Source organism: Bos indicus, chromosome 8, assembly GCF_029378745.1.
Source record: "Bos indicus isolate NIAB-ARS_2022 breed Sahiwal x Tharparkar chromosome 8, NIAB-ARS_B.indTharparkar_mat_pri_1.0, whole genome shotgun sequence".
Lineage (NCBI taxonomy): Eukaryota > Metazoa > Chordata > Mammalia > Artiodactyla > Bovidae > Bos > Bos indicus.
The window spans coordinates 109,814,489-109,832,644 of NC_091767.1; the positions used below are offsets into that span (position 1 = coordinate 109,814,489).

General features: G+C 52.3%; 1 protein-coding gene across 9 annotated transcripts in view; it reads right to left on the reverse strand.

Moving 5' to 3' along the window:
* CDK5RAP2 (CDK5 regulatory subunit associated protein 2) overlaps positions 1-18,156 on the reverse strand; it is a 183,555-nt gene that overhangs the window by 65,259 nt on the left and 100,140 nt on the right. For 7 of the 9 annotated variants that reach the window (XM_019966830.2, XM_019966831.2, XM_070795383.1 and 4 more), the window contains 5 exons: positions 13,917-14,047; positions 11,703-11,812; positions 9,469-9,597; positions 2,942-3,037; positions 940-1,127 (listed from right to left, as the gene is read on the reverse strand). In XM_019966830.2, coding sequence (XP_019822389.2) covers positions 940-1,127; positions 2,942-3,037; positions 9,469-9,597; positions 11,703-11,812; positions 13,917-14,047 — 654 coding nt within the window. The remainder of the gene's footprint in view (positions 1-939; positions 1,128-2,941; positions 3,038-9,468; positions 9,598-11,702; positions 11,813-13,916; positions 14,048-18,156) is intronic. The other 2 variants (XM_070795380.1, XM_070795385.1) reach the window with 1 other exon arrangement.

The following is an 18,156-nucleotide window of genomic DNA, read 5'->3' on the forward strand; positions in this document are numbered from 1 at the left end:
TCCTTGAGGCCAGAAAGGGGGGGCCCGCTGCCCTAGAGGACTCAGCTAGAAAATGCTCAGCAGATGCCAGGGGCTGGGGAGGCCGCTCTCTGAGCTCAGAGAACACTGCCATCTTTCAACTGAAGCAGCGCCCACAAGGCTGAGCCCAGCAAGGACACGAGCACTGCCAGGCTCCTGGTCGTGCCAGCAGCGCCCGGCGTGGCACCAGCTCCATCTGTCCATCTGTGCTGGAGACGGACAAAGCTTTCATTCAACACCCGGCACACGCCAGCCATTCTCCTTGAACAGCGTTTTCCCGCTCCTAGTGGCGACCCCGAGAAGTGGTCGGAGAGATGGAGGAAGTGAGAGAGGAAGGTGCAGCTCCCTCTGGCTCCCAAGCCCAGAGCAGCTGCTACGGTGGAGTGAAAAGAATGGGCAAGAGGAGAAATCTGCTCCTAAAAGACTAGTTTTGATAATACATGTGTACTGAAGACTTCTTTTTTGTTTTCAGGAAAACACTCTGGAGTGTTTCCTCGTAGAGGAACGACTGCCAGCAGATATAATGAGAAGGGGATTGTGGTTCAAGCTCCACGTAAGACAGCAGAGTCGCAGCTACAACGGAAGTGGTGATGCTGCTGGAGACACTGGGAGGGGTTTCGGGAGGGCGAGCCCTCACGCGCACAGCCGGGCAGGCCTTCCCCAGCTCCCAGGAGCGACTCTGAAGGGTCTTTCTCAGCTCTTTGTGCTGGGCGTGCGCGTGGCTCTGCTGAATGCAGTCCCCTTGCAGCCACGAGCACGCAGCCTAATTACTTAATTGCACGACTGGCAAGGTTCCTTCCAAGCCATTTCAGGAGCTCTCTCAGGTAAACTGCAGAGCACCACCATCGAAAGCCATTTAACACAATGAGCTTGTCCTCCCCTCTAACTGCAGACAGAGCACCGCCTGGGCCCCGTGTCTACCTGGATTCCAGGAACCACACAGCCTTCTCGCCGAAGAGCGGGGTGAGCAGGCTCACGAGCTCGCCTTCTTCCAGACCCTGGTCTCCAGGGCCGCCGGACGTGTGCGCTCCACCGTAGTCTAAGATACTGGAATCTGCGTGCCTTAAATATCCATTTCTGCAGCCCCCTTTGGAACTGTCCTCCATAGTCTGCAAATCAAAAGTATCTGGTCAGATAATGGACACAGGGGAGGGGTCAGGGGGTGGGCAGAGAAAGGATGGAGACAGGCGGTGATGAGCAAGTACAAACACCCGAGAGAAAACGAAGGGCGGGGCGCAGGCCTGCGGTCCACACGCGCTCACTCTGCCCACGATGCAGAGATGCTTACTTCTCCACAGCCTCAGTTTCCTCATCTGTAAACGGGCACAGTAACGCCACCTGCCAAGGCAGTGACGAGAACAAAACGGGATGGCGGGCCCACTTCAGTTCGTGCCACGGTGTCTTACCCGCTCTAGCTGTGTTCCCCTACCCCACGGCCTACTTTCTACATTTCCCTTCTAAGAAGAATCCAGAACATTGTTAATTGCTACCCACAATGCTGCAGACATTTATTATACACCTCTTGCAATGTATCTTCCTCATTATATATCAGAAAGCCAGCCTCCTTACAGACACATCCTAATTATCGTGACTTTGATTTGTCTCATCAGGACCATGGAGAGCTCCTAATTCCCATGGAGATGAGATGTTTATGGAACCGCCTTCTTGGGTCACTGAGGGTCCCAGAGGAGTGGTGCCAAGGAAACACCTAGTTAAAGCCTGTGCCGGGCATGTCCTGAGGTGCTGCAATTAGCATTCTTCCTCCCCATTTCCAGAGCTGTAAATTTCTTCCACCTGTCTATAAATAACTCCCCTTGGCTTCATTACAGCTGGTAACATACACACTGGCCACCACACCCCTCTCTCCACACATGTAAAATGCTTGAGGTTTTTAAACAGAAGACAAGACCCAAACATATGAGCTGTTATTTATAGGGTCTTGTTTGCCACCGATCTAGTTATTAAATCCATCTAAATAAGCAAGCTCCACAGAAGGAAAAGTCTAGAATATAATAATAAAAAGAAAGGTTGCTGCCATTCACTGAGCAATTAGTACATATCTTCTATTTAAATATCACAACAGTTCTAACAAGGGAGTATTATTCTCTTCATTGATGGGGAAACACAGGCTTAGGGGTTAAGCAAGGAGTAACCAAAGTCACAGAGATAGTGACCAAGACTCAAAATCACATCTGATTCCAGAGCCCCGACTTTTAACTAATTCGTTCTCCAAAACTCTCACAAGATGACCTCGCCTTCATGACTCCATGAACCTGAACACCTTGAAAGCCACAAACGTCAAATCTGCAGCCTCCTAGCTCCCACCACACACTGGTCTACAGTTCTTTCAACTTGGAGAACATTTGCTCCAAGCGTTCAGTCTCCATGCGCCTGGAGCGAAGCTCTTCACAGCCCCGGGGCGGCACTAATCCGGGTCTCAGATCAGGAGCTTGCAGACGGGCCCAGGGAAGGAAAGGGTGGCTCTATCGGTGGCTCCTTACACAGCAAGCAAACGATCTGGGGGTCCACAGTTGTCCCCGAGACAAGGGCACGGGTCCCGACTGTGTCACTGACCTACTCTGAGCCCCAGACGAACCATCTCCTCTCCCAGGCCTCTGATTCCAATGCATAAAATGAATGGGTTGGGTCAGAGTTCTAAAGAGCTGTGTAGGCCCAATGTCCAAGACCTATTTTAATACTCTTCTATAAGAGCCACATTTTTTATTTACAACTATATGTCTGCTCTCCTGTCTCCTGAGTGGCTCTACCACCACACCTGTAGCCTCTGCAAAGGGAGAGAGCTCCTCTCTTTGCTCCCCACGGGCACACGGCAGGCACTCGACACAGGCGGAGGGAACAGTAACCCGTCGGACTCGTTCTAGACGGGAGACGGGCTTGGGCACAGACAGGGGCGTGTTCCTACCTTGTGACGCTGCTCCAGACACTCGTCACTCAGCAAATTACTCTCGTCCTCCTCTCCAGTTCTGGTTGAGTCCTCGTCCTCCTTGCTAGCCAGAAGCTACATGGAGCATGGCATGGTGTGAAAACGCAACCCAAAAATGTGTGCAGCATGAATATGTATGAAGAAATCGGTGATGTCTTTTTTTAAAAGATGCAGAACGAACAAAAAAAAAAAAACCAAAAACCGAAAAAAGAGGCAGAGACAAATGCCAAAGCCAAGAAATAAAAATTAGCCAAAGTCAGAGTTGCTAGTGCTGGCAAATCACACACAGCTGCCTGGAATCAGGCAAAATTTAAGGACAAATTCCCCGAGAAATAAGGACAGCCATCTCCCTCTGCCCTCGCACAGCCTTCCTGACCGACTGGAAGCTGAGTATGCCGTCCAATGTGCTGTTCCCATTTCTGCCGTTGCTGAATTCGCTTTCAGATTATAGAAAAGTAACCAGATTTTGGAAAATAGCTATTGATGGGATTGAAAATATCAAACAGCAAGAAAGCAGGAAATGAAAGTTATGGTGGGCCCAGTTTCTGCAAACCTGCCCCTGTTTAGCACAGGGGCTGAACCTCTTTCTGGACGGTCATGCATCTGCAATGGACGGTCTCAACCGCATAGTCATTTCGCTGATGAAAAAGTCCTCATGGCTAATGAACAGAGTATCAAGCCTGCCTGACAATAACTTTCTGCTTTTGAAAATGAAGGAGAGTTATTTAGAAAGATGGCCTAAATCCCTAATGCGCTAAAGCAGTGTAAATCCCAAAGCTTCTGCAGTCTGTATTCTACAGAAGGGACAGCAGTTGTCAACAGGGCCAGATCCCAGGTCTCTGGAAGAGCAAAAACTCTAGCGTGAGACACTCAGATCATCCAGAGAAAAAGTGAGAGGGGAGGTGACCAATGCCATTTCAAAAACTGGACTAAAGCTCACCTCACCCATGGAGGAGTGAGCTTTGCACCATGGCATTAAAACCACGAGCTGAGCCTCCGCCACCGGCTGCCGTGCCGTACATACGACACATCCGAGGTTCTGTCTCCGTGCTGTGATTTCAGGAATTCTTACACTGAGTCCCTCACCCCATAATTTTCCCAGCCCAACTCAAACTTTCCTGATCTTCTTTCTAAAAGAAACCCTTGTTTTGGAAGAAAAAAATAAAGCAAAGTGACTTCGGAAAGTCTTTTACAGAAAACTTCCCAGGGTCAGAATCTTACATGTGTGGCTCAGATGGTTAAGAATCCGCCTGCAAGGCAGGGGACCCGGGTTTGATCCCTTGGTCAGGAAAATCCCCTGGAGAAAGGAATGGCAACCCACTTTAGTATTCTTGCCTGGAGAATCCCATGGACAGGAGCCTGGTGGGCTACAATCCATGGGGCTGCAGAGTCAGACACGACTGACTGTAACAACATACTGGTTGTGATTTACATGAAAATTTATCAAAAAGATAAGGTGGAAGGATGATAGCTGGTGGAAAAGATGAATAATAGAATCTAGGGGGTGAGTATATGGGTGTCCACTCTGAAGTTCTTTTCCCTTTGCTATATTTGAGTTTTTTCACAATAAAACGCTGGGGCGGGGGGGGGGGGTGGGGAGGGGGGAGCCTCTCTCGTCTTAAAAAAAAAAAAGCCAAGTAATGGCGTTCTCCTCTCCGGTCCACCGACAGCTCTGGTCACGAGCGCTGCCTGCCTCTCTCCAGGCTTCCTGAAAGGACTGTGCACCCTCACCTTCTGCAACGTGGCTTTTGCTGCCAACACCCTCCAGAAACTCCTTAGGAAAGGACCCCAAGACCTTCTATGGCAGGAGCACGAACCCTCCTGGGAACAGGAAGGAGGCCGAGAGGCGCTGCCCCCCACCCTGAGGATCAGGAGAAGGGTCTTCCCGCAGGTATAGCTGAGCAAAAAGTATTGTTAACATGTGTCATTCCAAAATGACATCACAAAAGCTTGCAAGCTATTCTTCATTTCCAGAACCACAACCACACCATTACTAAGTACTCTGAAATAAAAACTTGCTTTCGTTTCCCTTTACCTCTGCTGACTTGGTTAAAATTAAGTCAGATCTCAATCTCTAGCACTGATCAAGAAATTAAATACCGTGACACAGAGAAATGTCACCCATGCCATATGTGACTGATCGGTTTTCAAAGGCAAAGGCAATAGAGACCAGCGCGTCGCGGCAGGCGGGTGTTTCTGGCGCCACCACCCGCAGGAGAGGAGCCCTACACACCCGCACGGGCCCCGCTCGCCCTTCGCCTCTTCCCCTCGCTGCCTCTCCACCCACTGCCACGCAGCCTCTGTTCCCCTCACTGCTCCACTGCTCGGTCCCCAGCGACTTCCCCGCTGTCTTTTTCTCTTGTCTGCTCGAGTGTCTGACACAAATCAGCAGGGCCCTCCCTAGACGTCTCTCCTGAACAAATGCGTGGCCTGGATCTGCCGCCACCTCTTGGGCTATTCCTTCTCGGACCTCTGCAGATGCCCCTTGTCCTTCCACAGAGAAGCTCTTGACCTCAGAAGAGGAGGCGGGACCGTCCCAGGGCCCCCAGGCCCTGTCCCAGCTCTGCTTCTCCGCATCACGTTCGCCAGGGGGCAGGGACCATGTCTGGCTCAGTTTTAACACCAGTGCCCAGTGCTCAGGAAACACTGCTAAAAGGACAATTTTTTTTCCCAAATTTTTTTTTTCCCCCAAAACAAAGAGCTGGAACCATTGCTTCTGATCTTGCTGCTCAAGTGTGTTCTTTGGAGCCACGGAAGCGCGTGAGAAACGCAGACTCGCAGGCCCCGTGCCAGGCTCAATGGACCAGAATCCTCCCGTTAACAAGGGCCCCGAAATGACACTGAACAGAGTCAGAAAAGGGCTGGAGTCGCAGCTCGCACACTTCACTAAAAAGCAACACTGAAGTAGCTGTGTTACATAGTGACTGCCCACTACAGGCCAGGCACCATGCCAAGGGCTTCACAAGTTGGCTACAACTCGTAACAACTTACGAAGTCAAGTTGTTAGACGCATCCTCCTTTCGATGAAATTCAATCTGCTTCTGACAAACCAAATTCTAGTCTGTTGCTAATACCAGATGCTAACGAGCTTGTACTTCTGAGCTCCACTTCTGTCCTCTGAAGTCACACTAGGTCTGTTTCTTATTCAAGATGACAGCCCTACACATGAGTTCGATTAAATTATGCCCCCTAATCCATGTTTCCTCTCCATGCCAAAAAAAAAAACCCTTAGTTTTCTAACCATCCCTAAAAAAATGACAACGTTGAGTAAATAATGATAGCGAGCAGCCTTTCCTGGGTGCTCGCACGCGTGATCTGGCCCCCAGAGGTGACAGCTGCGTGCCACACACCCGAGGCTGGCCATGCTCACCTCCCTGACCGCGGGCCGTTCAAATCACTCCCGCACGTCCATCCTCAACCACATCTCCCAGAATACATAAACTATAGTCCACAAAAAAATACAGGGAAATCAGAGCAAGCCCATGAGAGACTTTTTTTTTTTTTTAATATGCTTTAAAACACAAGGATGCCTGTTCTTGGCTTTCTGCTGATTTGGCTGGTTCTTCTGTGACCTGCCCACATGCAGGGAAGAAGCACTGTGTGCCCAGCTCAGGGGGACTCCAGCCCAGGGCCTCTGTTCTAAGGACACACCTGGCAAACTGCATCAGGGCCTCCTGCTCTTCGTAGCCTTTATCAAGTTAAAAGCCGTGTGTGTGCAGGGGCATAAAAAGAAAATAAATTATATGCTTATTATATATACACATACACATATACATATCTGTATGTGTACTTTTGACCTAGTAATTACTCATCCAGGAACACAGTCTAAGGGGAAAAAAAAGAAGTGTAAGCCCAGAAAATGATTTGTGTCCAGACATTCATCAGGTAATTTAAGATAGTGAACCCCTAGAAACAACCTCCATGCCCGACAGTCGCGAGGCAGTGAGTTAAAGCCAGGGCACCCCCAAGACGGAGTAAGACGTGCTAACGCGGCAGCCACTGGGGCACACGGGAAACGGGGCCGCACGAGCACGTGTACACGCACTGCACACGAGGAGGGGGAGAGGCTCTGGGAAGTGCCAGGTCAGGGGTCATTTCTGAATTTTCCAAATTTAGGCAATGCTGTGGGTTAATTAAATACTGGAGGAAAAAAAGACTGAGTATACTTAAAAATACACAATATATTTGCTGTCTTTTTTTTTCCTTTTCTGACTCGTAGGCTCCCAGAGAGCTGGAGCGGGGCCCATCCCTGCTTCACAAGCCGCTGCCCCGACGAGGCTGTGGCCCACGCAGGCATTCCCCGTTTGTCTCTGCCGTGTTGCTCATCAAAGGAGAGAGCCACACGCCCTCCCAGGGAACAGCAGCCTCCCCTCGGCCCTCGCAACCTCTCCTTCCTCTCCCAGCTCAGGATGCCTGTGGGAAGGCCGCCCTTGCCGCGCGCATCTTCCCATTGCATTCCGGGGGAAGACGGGGGCTGGGGCAGCAAAGGACACGGCTATTCATAGGGATCATAAAATTGCCGTGCAACCTGACCAACGATTCAGGTCTGAACTGGCTGCTATTAGGACCTCAGAGTGGAAAGAGGAAAAACTCTCTGTCCTCCAGAGGACATGAGAGGACATTTAACAGATTTCTTTCAAAGAGCAAACGAACACACACACTCTCGCCATTTGCGACTCAGATGAAGCAGATGAAGAATGGGTGGCTTATTAAAAACGCCGCCTTGGAGAAAACAAACCAAGAGCCTTGTTTCTCCCTAAATGGGCCGCACGTGTTCTTGCTTCTCAAAATTATCTGGGGCCCCGAGACTAAGATCAATAGTATTCTGTCTCTCCAAGGGAGCAGATGGCCAGAGCACAGCACAAACACCTGAGAGAGCCTCCCACTTTGAAGGCGGGAGGAATAAACACCTGTGAGAGCCTCCCACTTTGAAGGCGGGAGGAATAAACACCTGTGAGAGCCTCCCACTTTGAAGGCGGGAGGAATAAACACCTGTGAGAGCCTCCCACTTTGAAGGCGGGAGGAATAAACACCTGAGAGAGCCTCCCACTTTGAAGGCGGGAGGAATAAACACCTGAGAGAGCCTCCCACTTTGAAGGCGGGAAGAATAAACACCTGTGAGAGCCTCCCACTTTGAAGGCGGGAGGAATAAACACCTGTGAGAGCCTCCCACTTTGAAGGCGGGAGGAATAAACACCTGAGAGAGCCTCCCACTTTGAAGGCGGGAGGAATAAACACCTGTGAGAGCCTCCCACTTTGAAGGCGGGAGGAATAAACACCCGAGAGAGCCTCCCACTTTGAAGGCGGGAGGAATAAACACCTGAGAGAGCCTCCCACTTTGAAGGTGGGAGGAATAAACACCTGAGAGAGCCTCCCACTTTGAAGGTGGGAGGAATAAACACCTGTGAGAGCCTCCCACTTTGAAGGAGGGAGGAGACCACTCAGGCTGACAGATCTTTCCCTAGAAATGGTGTAGCAACGGGCTCTCCCTTTACGTGGCACACAAGGCTGGGTTCAAGACAAGGCCAACCAGGGAGAGTGTGGGGGACCCAAGTGCAAGGGGCCCGGGTGCATCTCATGGCAAGCACAGGTCCAGAGTTCTGAAACTAACTAGCCCAACACCGGCCTGGAGCGAGGCACCCCTAGGGGAGTGTCAGGCCCAGGCAGGGACTCAGGAAATAAGCTCCTCCTGAGTCACAGCAGGACCCGCCTCCCCCCACTGTGTGTGGTCAGGCCACTGACTGAGGAAAGCACAAAGACGAGGAGAGAGCCAGACTCAACGGGCCAAGAGGGCTCCTCTGCTGCCCCCGGGGCGGGCTGCCAGAGCGACCCGCACGCCCAGGAACCACACACTCTGCAGCGCAGACGCCAGGACTTAACCTTCCCTGGCCCTTTCAGACTCTCAAATGCCGCCACGCGAGAACTTCCAGAGGCAGGAAGCTGGACATGTGGGCCCGGGGACACCAACTGTCTGTTCCTTATCGGGTCCGCCGTGGGGGCAGGGCACAGGGGGTCCCGGGTAAGTGCGGGAAGAAAGAACATGCATCCGGCCAAAGCCAGGGGAAGATGCATGGCAGTGAGAAGGCGCGTTTAGAGGGTTAACTCAGGAAGGAGATGGAAAGAGTGTTTACTCGTTTGTTTTTCCAAGGTAACGGGTTTGTTAAGGTTCCATCTATACTACCGGAGTGACTGGTGACGGGACAACTCTCCGACTCCTGGGACCTTACCAGTCCTCCAGACGTGCCCAGATGCCCGTGACCTGCAGCCCAGATCCCAGGGCCAGGCCTGGAGTGCGGGCATCACAAAACATCAAGTGCATCCTCCCAGAAACGACCCAAACTTGCGGAAACCTACAGGCAGACCTGTTGACCTAAGAAGGCCTCCAAAGCCCGTCCACAGCAAAGGTAATTTCCACAGAGACCCCCAGAACAGATGCAGCCTTGACACGTGTGTGGGGCTGTTATTCTTTGTGATGAGCTCGTGATGATAAGAGCATTCCTTCTTACCTCTGTTTGATCTACTGACTCAGGCTTGTTGTCTCCTGGGAAACCCACGCAGGAAAGATCAAAAATGGTTTTCTTTAGGTGCTGGTTGTCCGCGTACAGCTCCTTGACCAGCTGGATAAGGTCGCCGACCTGGGAGATCAGAGCAGGAGAGACCCGGCTACCCACAGGCACACTTCTGCCTCTTGGGGCCATGGTTACTGAGCAGACCTCCCAGCATCACAGTCATGGAGAGCCAGGCGGCCTGACTCCAGGCTTCAGGCTCCCCCCAGGTACAGTGAGAAAAACACCAGCATCTCTCTGTTGTAGCCCCAGAGATCCTGGGCAAGCTGCCTGGTCTAAGCCTCCGTTTCCGCTTCTGTAGAATGGGCTACCACGAGAACGGCAGGTGACCACGGCCACGGTGCACCAATGCCCCCCGCGCAGTCTAAGTACCCCATCCATGACAGCGTACAGCACCTCTGTCTTGCACTTGAGAGCCTCCGGAGGAAAATCCCCCGGACTGACACTTCTGAGGCTGTGTCGGAGGCTTGTTCTATGGCCTCCGCCTTCCTCTCTCTATGCCTATCTACCACTGTCCAGAATAACAACAGTCTTCAGTTCCAAAGCAATTCATGGCAACTGAAACACTCCCTTGAGCTTTAGTCAATCACTCCTTACAAAAATCCCACGGAGGTGCACAGGCCGGTGTGACTGTCCCCATTTGACAAGGAAAAGCCCGAGGTATAAAGCAGCTCACTGCCCGAGGCCCCAGAGCTGGGGTTCCTGGAGAATTCAGTGATGTACAACACTGGCCAGAGTGCCAGGTCAAGCGGGCAAGGGCAGCTGCCCGCACAAAGCAGAGTCAGGCCTGGACTCCCGGTCCAAGGCCCCTCCTTAAGGCACAGGTCTCACAAGGACAGGTGCATAAGCAGCTGATCAGACACCACCTTTATTTCCTGCAAACTTCAAATTCCAGTGGTCAGTGACTTTCCAAACCCTTCTTCAAGGGGTAATCATTCGCCCCTGAAATAAGCGGGAAATCCCACCTCAGCACAGAGAGCAGGTGTCCCCTGCACCCAAACGTAACACCAATCAGACCCAACCCTAAAGGTTACAGAGGGAAGAACGAGACAGTCTGACCCTGCAAACAGCCATGGAGTGCCAGCCAAGGGGACTAGCTCCCGCCCGACACACAGCCACAGTAGGGACCAGCCGTGGCTCCTACCACCTCAGCTTCCTCACCCTCAGAACACGGACAGATGCCTCAGTGCTTCCTGCTGCATTCCTCTGAACATAACTAAACTTCTACACTCCTGCTTTTTATCTTTTCTGTACCTTTTTTCCTCTCCCTCTCTGCCGAGAAAGTTTTCTAGTTAGATAAGCTCCTACTCATTGTCCAAAACCCACCTCAGGTCTCATTTCTGTTGAGACGCTTCCTCTGATCTGGGAAGGGCCTCCCCCACCCCCTACCCCCACCAGACAGACAACCTCTCTTTCTCTGCTGCGCCTGCACCTCGCATCTCTGCCTGGCACAGCCCTCTGTGCACTCTGCAGTAACACGGCTCGGACACACATCCATCTGCTCTACCAGGATGCGACTTATTCCAAGACAGAATCTGAACCTGTCACACACAGATGATCATTTTACAATAAACCACAGTGTCCTCTGAGTTCACACTTCCTCCTCTTATCAATGGCTCTTAGAGCCTTGAAATACTCAACCACCCTAACCACACCAATGATAACAGATGGGAAGACCTTTCCAAGTTTTAGAAAAGATTTATTGACCAAACCTGAACCTTTATTCTTTCAAAAACCATCTATTAACTCCCACTATATGTGCCAGGCAGGCACTGGGAAATCAGAAATAAATAAGATACACTCACTTTAAGGTGAGTGGCCTACTGGGGATATAGAAGAATAATCAGATAATTATAGACCAGTATAGCAAGGACATCAATGAAATCAGGTACAAGAAGAGAGGAAGAAGACCAGAGGGAAAGAGGGCTAATTCCAGGGGGGATGGGGTGCTTCCTAGAGGAGATGGGGCCTGGGTGGGGGTCCTCAAGCCTGAGAAAGAGTGCATCAGACACGGGGGGTGGGGGGGCGGTCTCCATGGAATGTCCGTGGAGAGACGGGCAGGGAGAGAGGCAGCAGAGGCAGGGAGAAGGGCTTTTGGAACCTCACACCTCTAATCAGGAACCCAAGAGACAACAAATAACTAACAAAGCACTGAAAGTTAATAAAGTCAATACCTTTTTCTTAAGCTCTTCTTGAGAAAAATGTTCCACGTGCAGCCGATTGTGTTCTTCAAGGCAAATGCTCAGGTAGGATGTCTGATCACTATAAAATGAAAATGTTTCTTCTGCACCAAGAAAAAAAAAAAGAAAGAAAAAAAGGAGAAGAGCAACAGAACGTCAGAAGGAGATCCTGCCCAGACCCACCCCAGTGCGGTCCACCTAATGCACCTGAGCTGCAGGAGGGGTGGGAGGGGCGTGAGCACTCCTAGGGAGTTCAGGGCCCCTCCTCTGGGGCGGGAGCCAATTTTCCTGGGTCTCTACAGGCTGCTACTCAATGCAGGGGTTCATCGTGGGCCGCAGGCTTTCCCTGCGGCCAATTCTGAATTATAATTTGCGTATCCAGTGTTGTCTGCAGACCATTCTGAGCGGCACAAATAAGTGGTGATTTTTCAGTTTAAATAAGGGAGTGATTCTGTTTAGAAAAATCAGATGTGACCCTCAGGGGTAGAACTCAAGGGAAATAAAAAGTGCCTGATGTGTTTTTTTTTCCAGCTCCAGAGTCCACCGTGGCAGCGAGTCCACACTGAGAGGAGAAACTGCCTGTGAGATCTATGATGGGGAGTCCTGGGTCACCCATGAAGGGTCTGCTTTCTCTGCAGCAAAGCTCACACTCTCACAGGGAGCACGAGGGCAGAGAGGGGCCAGGCTAGGAGCATGAGGGCAGAGAGGGGCCTGGCTAGGAGCGCGAGGGTGGAGAGGGGCCAGGCTAGGAACGCGAGGGTGGAGAGGGGCCAGGCTATGCAGAGGGCACGGGGGCAGAGACGGGCCAGGCTAGGAGCGTGAGGGCAGAGAGGGGCCTGGCTAGGAGAGTGGGGGCAGAGAAGGGCCTGGCTAGGAGCGCGAGGGCAGAGCGGGGCCAGGCTAGGAACGCGGGGGCAGAGCGGGGCCAGGCTAGGAGCGCGAGGGTGGAGAGAGGCCAGGCTATGCAGAGGGCGCGGGGGCAGAGAGGGGCCAGGCTAGGAGCGCGAGGGCAGAGCAGGGCCAGGCTAGGAACGTGAGGGTGGAGAGGGGCCAGGCTATGCAGAGGGCGCGGGGGCAGAGAGGGGCCAGGCTAGGCAGTGAGTGAAGCAGGATCTCGCTTAGCACACGTGGGGAAGAGCTGATATGCTTAGCATGCTGTAAAGAGCTGGACTTCAACGGAAGGTGTCCTGGCTCAAATCTGGGTGTCTTCATCTGTGATGTGATGTCAGTGCCTACTCTACCCAATGGGTCGACGGCCAGGATCGGGGTGAGATGTTAAGGGCCTCCCACTATGCCCTGTACACAGCAGGTGCTCAAGACCTGTCAAACCTATCACTGCGATGACTGACTTTAAGCATACATGCCAACACCAGGCTAGAGACACGGAAAGGATGAAGATACCAATCCGGAGTCTACAGGACTCAGGTTCTAGCCAGTGCATGCAGGCCTAGTCACTTCAGTTGTGCCTGACTCTTTGCGACCCTACGGACAGTAGCCCGCCCAGCCCCTTTGTCCACGGGATTCTCCAAGAAAGAATACTGGAGTCGGTTGTCATTCCCCTTCTCCAGGAGATCTTCCCAACCCAGGGATCAAACCTGGGTCTTCTGCACTGCAGGTGAACTCTTTATCGTCTGAGCCGCCAGGGAAGCCTTAGGTTCTAGGCAGCGAGGGGGCCAAATGCTGCTGTCCTGAGCACAGCAGGGAAGGTACCATGGGACCTCCCAGGGCAATTCGAAAAACAGGCATCATGGGACCCTCCCTAATCATAGCCCCTTGTGGTCATGACAGTTCGAAAAGCAGTATTCCAGCAGCAAACAGCAGTTTCACCCCCATGCGTCTACGCACTGGGTGCCTGGGGAGGCCAGACCCAGATGTTTGGGGCAATGAGTGCTGTTGATCCGAGAAAGGGGATGACGAGGCCCTGAGGTTATCTGGAGCTAGAAGTCAAATGATGCAGAACAGAGCGGCGGCAGCGAGCAAGCGGCCCTGCAGCTGGCCCTCAGGGAGCCAACGCAACGTGCTGGGCCCCGGCCGCCACCGGCCGCAGCCACCCGAGTCCAGGCCAGAAGAGCAGCAAAAACACTGTCCCTGCAAAAGAGGCTCCCCAGACGAAAGCCCCAAGGTGCTGCGTCTCCTACTGAAGCCTGAGGACTCCTGCCAAGCTCCGCACGGCCCTCCACGTGCAAACGCATGCAAGGGAGCGAGTACCTTCCCGCCGCCGGATCTCGCTGATCTGCTCCTCCAGGGCCCTCCGCAGGTGCTGGTACGAGAGCACGTCCCACTCCAGCCGCTTCCGCAGGGCAAAGACACTGCTCAACTCAGCCTGCAGGGCACTGACACTGGTAAAACAAGATACCATAATTTATAAAAGATCTACTTGTGCTGTAAAAAAAACCCAGCCAGCCTTCCTTTGATTTTTATGTTATTTGTGAGATGTTTGTCTTTTTTTCTTTTTCTGGCTATAAAAGTAAATACAAGTTCATAGAACATTTAAAATATAAAAGTGAAAAAAATATTTTTAAATATAAGTATGAAAAAAGCAAAAATTACTATAACCCCAACATCAAAGAACATATGGCAGACTGTATTCCCTCTAATCTTTCTCCCTGAGTATTGTTATAAGGTTGAAATCATACTGGACATAAAAAACTACATTGTGCATTGCTCGTTTAAATATCTCCCTCCATTTTCAGAAATAATTTACAAGCATCACTTTTAATGATTATGTAATATTAAGCTGGGTAAACGACCCAGCGTTTACTTTAAATCCTCCCCTATCAGTGAACATTTGGGTCCTTTCCCAAGTTTCTGCTCCAAATGTAGCTAGGTAGATATCATTTAATTCTTCGGAATGTTTCTCTGTTTGGAATACTGTCTTGCACAGGCTTGGGTATGGAAGGAAGGCTCTAGAGGGTCTGCTGTGTCACCCCAAAAAGAGGTGGCGCTGGAGGTTAAGGGCGAGGGGCAAGAGGGACAAGAAAAAGAAGAGAAGCGTGAGAGCTGAAGGCAGGAGGGACTGAAGCACCGATCTAAGGTTCAACAAAAGACTAAAGCGGTGGGTTAGCCACTCACAGATGAAGAGCCAAATGAACTTTTGTTTGAGGGGTGGGACGATGTAACAATACGGTGCTGACCTGCGCGGAGGGCTTGATGAACTCGGGGCGGCCCTGAGAAAGCCCACCTCCCAGAATCCACCCTGACGGGGGAGGGCCGTCCCCCAGAGCTCTCTCCAGTGATGGGAACGCCTTGTATCCACACCGATGAGCACGGCACAGCCACCGGTGGGTCGCGCCTGCTGGGCGTCTGAAAGGGGCTACACTCCGAGGCACCGAATGCCCGGTGTGGTAACTGAAACGTGTGCGGTCACACGGCCAGCGGCTGCCGGACTGCACGTGCTTCCAGGCGGGGCTCCGTGGGTGAGCACGCGGCAGGGGTCTGAACCGACTCCACAGGCTCCTGCAGGGACACGGACTCCAGCAGACACCTGAGCGACACACACACTGTCCCCTCAAAGCCCTGCGCCGAGAGGCTTGCTTCTCACCCAGGTTAGCTTCTGGAGACAGATTCCCTGCAGCACGACGACTGGGTCAAAGCAAACGAACACGCTTTGCAACTCCTGAAACGCCTTAGCGAGTCAGAAAGCTCGTCTTAAATACCAAGAAATGCGTCACTCTGTCTCGCACGTGACCTTTTTTCCCCGAGAAGGCCCATCAACACTTAGAAAATGTAGGAAAGAGTTTATCAATGTGTGGGTTTTTTTTTTTTAGGGAGCGGGCCCATCAGCTTTCATCGGGTTGTTCTAGAGGGGTCCACAGCCCCACATGCTAAGGAGACGTCGCTCTAAGATACGAGCGCCACAGACTCAAGTCCCTCTTCTCCTCCAGCGACTCCCTCCAGCTCCGTCCATCGAACTGCACGAAGAAATCAACATCTATTGGAAGGAAAATAAACCATCATGTCTAATCTTCTATGCTCGCTGCTTTGAAGATGGTTCATTGTGAGGCAGCCTCCTTGCCAGGGAAGGGGCCTTCCCAGCAACTTGTACCTAGTTCCATTTCAAGACAATCATAATGATCAATTTGTAAGGCTGATGGAAAACCTCACAGAGGTGTCATAGCACAGCACTCGCTCGGATGCGGTCGTGCTGCAGACACATTTAACCAGGGGGAAAAAAAAGAAAGACTGCTCCAGCGAAGCTTCTGCGATGAGAGCTGGGGAGAGCTGACTGCTTCACTCCTTCTCCACTCTCTGGCAGGGAGAAAAGTACACAGCTGCAGCTCCTGCGTCGGTCATCCCTGTTTCCCCAGCCCCAGGATCCCTGCACAGCGTGAGGAGTCGGGGGAACAAAAGGAGCTTCTCTCAGAGAGAAAGGACAGCCCTGCGCCTTCCTCCTTCCAGGGAGGAGTCGGGCAGGAGCTGGGCCTGCCTGCCCCCAGGGCGCCAGCACTCATCGGCTCCAGGACCTCAGCGGTCAGCTCACCGGCCTGCCCTGCTGCCCTCCTCTATAAAGCGGGGACAGTGCCTTTCCTTCAGGTGTTTCGAGAAGTCAGTGAGATGTTATAAGGGAAAGAGTGCAGCACAGTGCCTGACACACACAAGGTCTCGATAAACATCAGCTCCTTCCTTCCATGTAAGTTAACGACTCCCAAACAGCAGGTGCTTACAAGCCCAACCTTCTGCGACTCGTGAGTCACAGCCATGATCTTCATCTGGAGAGGATTTAAACCCCCCAGGGCACATGTGGCCGCATCTGGAGACAGCGCTGGTTGTCACAATCGGGGCAGGGGAGGGTGTCATTGCCACGTGGTGGCAAAAGCCAGAGACGCCATTAAACGTTCTACGATGGACAGGACGGCCTCTCAAGGCAAAAAGTTGTTGTTGTTCTGTAGTCACTAAGTTGTATCTGATCCTTTTGCGACCCCGTGAACTACAGCCCACCAGGCTCCTCTGTCCATGGGTTTTCCCAGGCAAGAACACTGGAGTGGGCTGCCATTTCCTTCTCCATGGGACTCTCCATCCCAGGGATCAAACCCGCGTCTCCTGCATTGCAGGTGGATTCTTTTACCACTGAGTCACCTGGGAAGCCCTTGACAAAAATTTATCTAGCCCCAAATCCCAACAGTGCTGAGAATGAGAAAGTCTGAGTCACAGGCAAACACAAACTGTCCCCTGTCTTCAAGGTGACAGCTGTGCAGTAAGGGCCCAGGCCCCAGAGCCAGGGAGCTCTGAGCTCTGAGAATCCTAAGTGCAGGAGCTTAGAAATACCCTTAACATCCCTGAGAGCAGATGTCCATTTCTGTGACACGGGGCTGAAGTGTCGCTGTGAGGAATGAATCATAAAGCTGTCCGTGGCCAGCTGCTCTCTCCCCACCTGCTCTTACCAACTTTAGTTACAAGTACGTCACCCATCTCCAGTCACCCACCTTTCGCTGCCAGTTTGCAGGGGGTGAGCAGCCCTGGAGGGTGGTTGAGCCCACCCGAGCCCATGGCTCCGCCCTCTGGCTACAGCAAGGTCTGAGGGCTCAAAGCCCCCTGCAAGCTGAGTGTGCGGACAATGGGATACTGAGGCATATGAGACTTCTCACATCGCTGTTAGTCTTAACAAGTGTTACATTTATTGAGTATTTCCTTTGTGCCAGGCATCAGGACTTCACATATTAGCATCACGTTTTAAACAACCCTCTAAGGCAGGTAGGGAGGTAGGTGAACAGGTAGGTCTGTGGGCAGGGCAAGCTCAATGCACAAATACTGACATGTATCTTGAGGCTCAGGGTGAAAAGTGACTTATCCAGGAGCTGAGAGCTGCTGAATGCATTTTGACTCTGAACATGGACAGGAGACCTTTTAAGCATCCGTTAGACGCGGTCTGGCCTGCCCTCGTGCCATGCACGCTTTGATTCATTAAGGAAGAGCCTGCAGGACTCAGAGCCACCACCCGTGAGGCAGAGGAGGGTGACAGTGGTCACTTCTGCCCACAGAGCCTCTGGGCGCCCAGTCAGGGTTAGCGCCATGGTCAAGCCCACTGCGCCCACTCCCCATCTGAGGTCCCCAGACTACTCAACCCACCCCAGGTGAAAACGACGAGCCCCAGAGGCTTCTTAAAGAAGCTTCCTTTCATAGTGAAACCGACTCCAGAACTTCATCAGCATGCTTTCATTTTCCTTAAAACTCACTTCAGACTAAAAATCCTGAACATTATCTCAACGTAAAAGGGTTGGGGGCGGGCGAGGGGCGGACTTTAAAGAGGGAATTCATCCACTGAGTATCTCCCGAGGGCCTACTGCATGCCAGCCCCTGTGACAAGCACTGGGACACGCGGACGCCAGACAGGACGCCAGCCCACAAGGCGCTGATGGCCAGGAGAGGTGGCCAGCCACTGCAGGGCGGTGACTGAGGGAGGGGAGGGCCGTCGCGAGGGCAGAACAGCAGAGGGGCGCCTGTCCTGGGG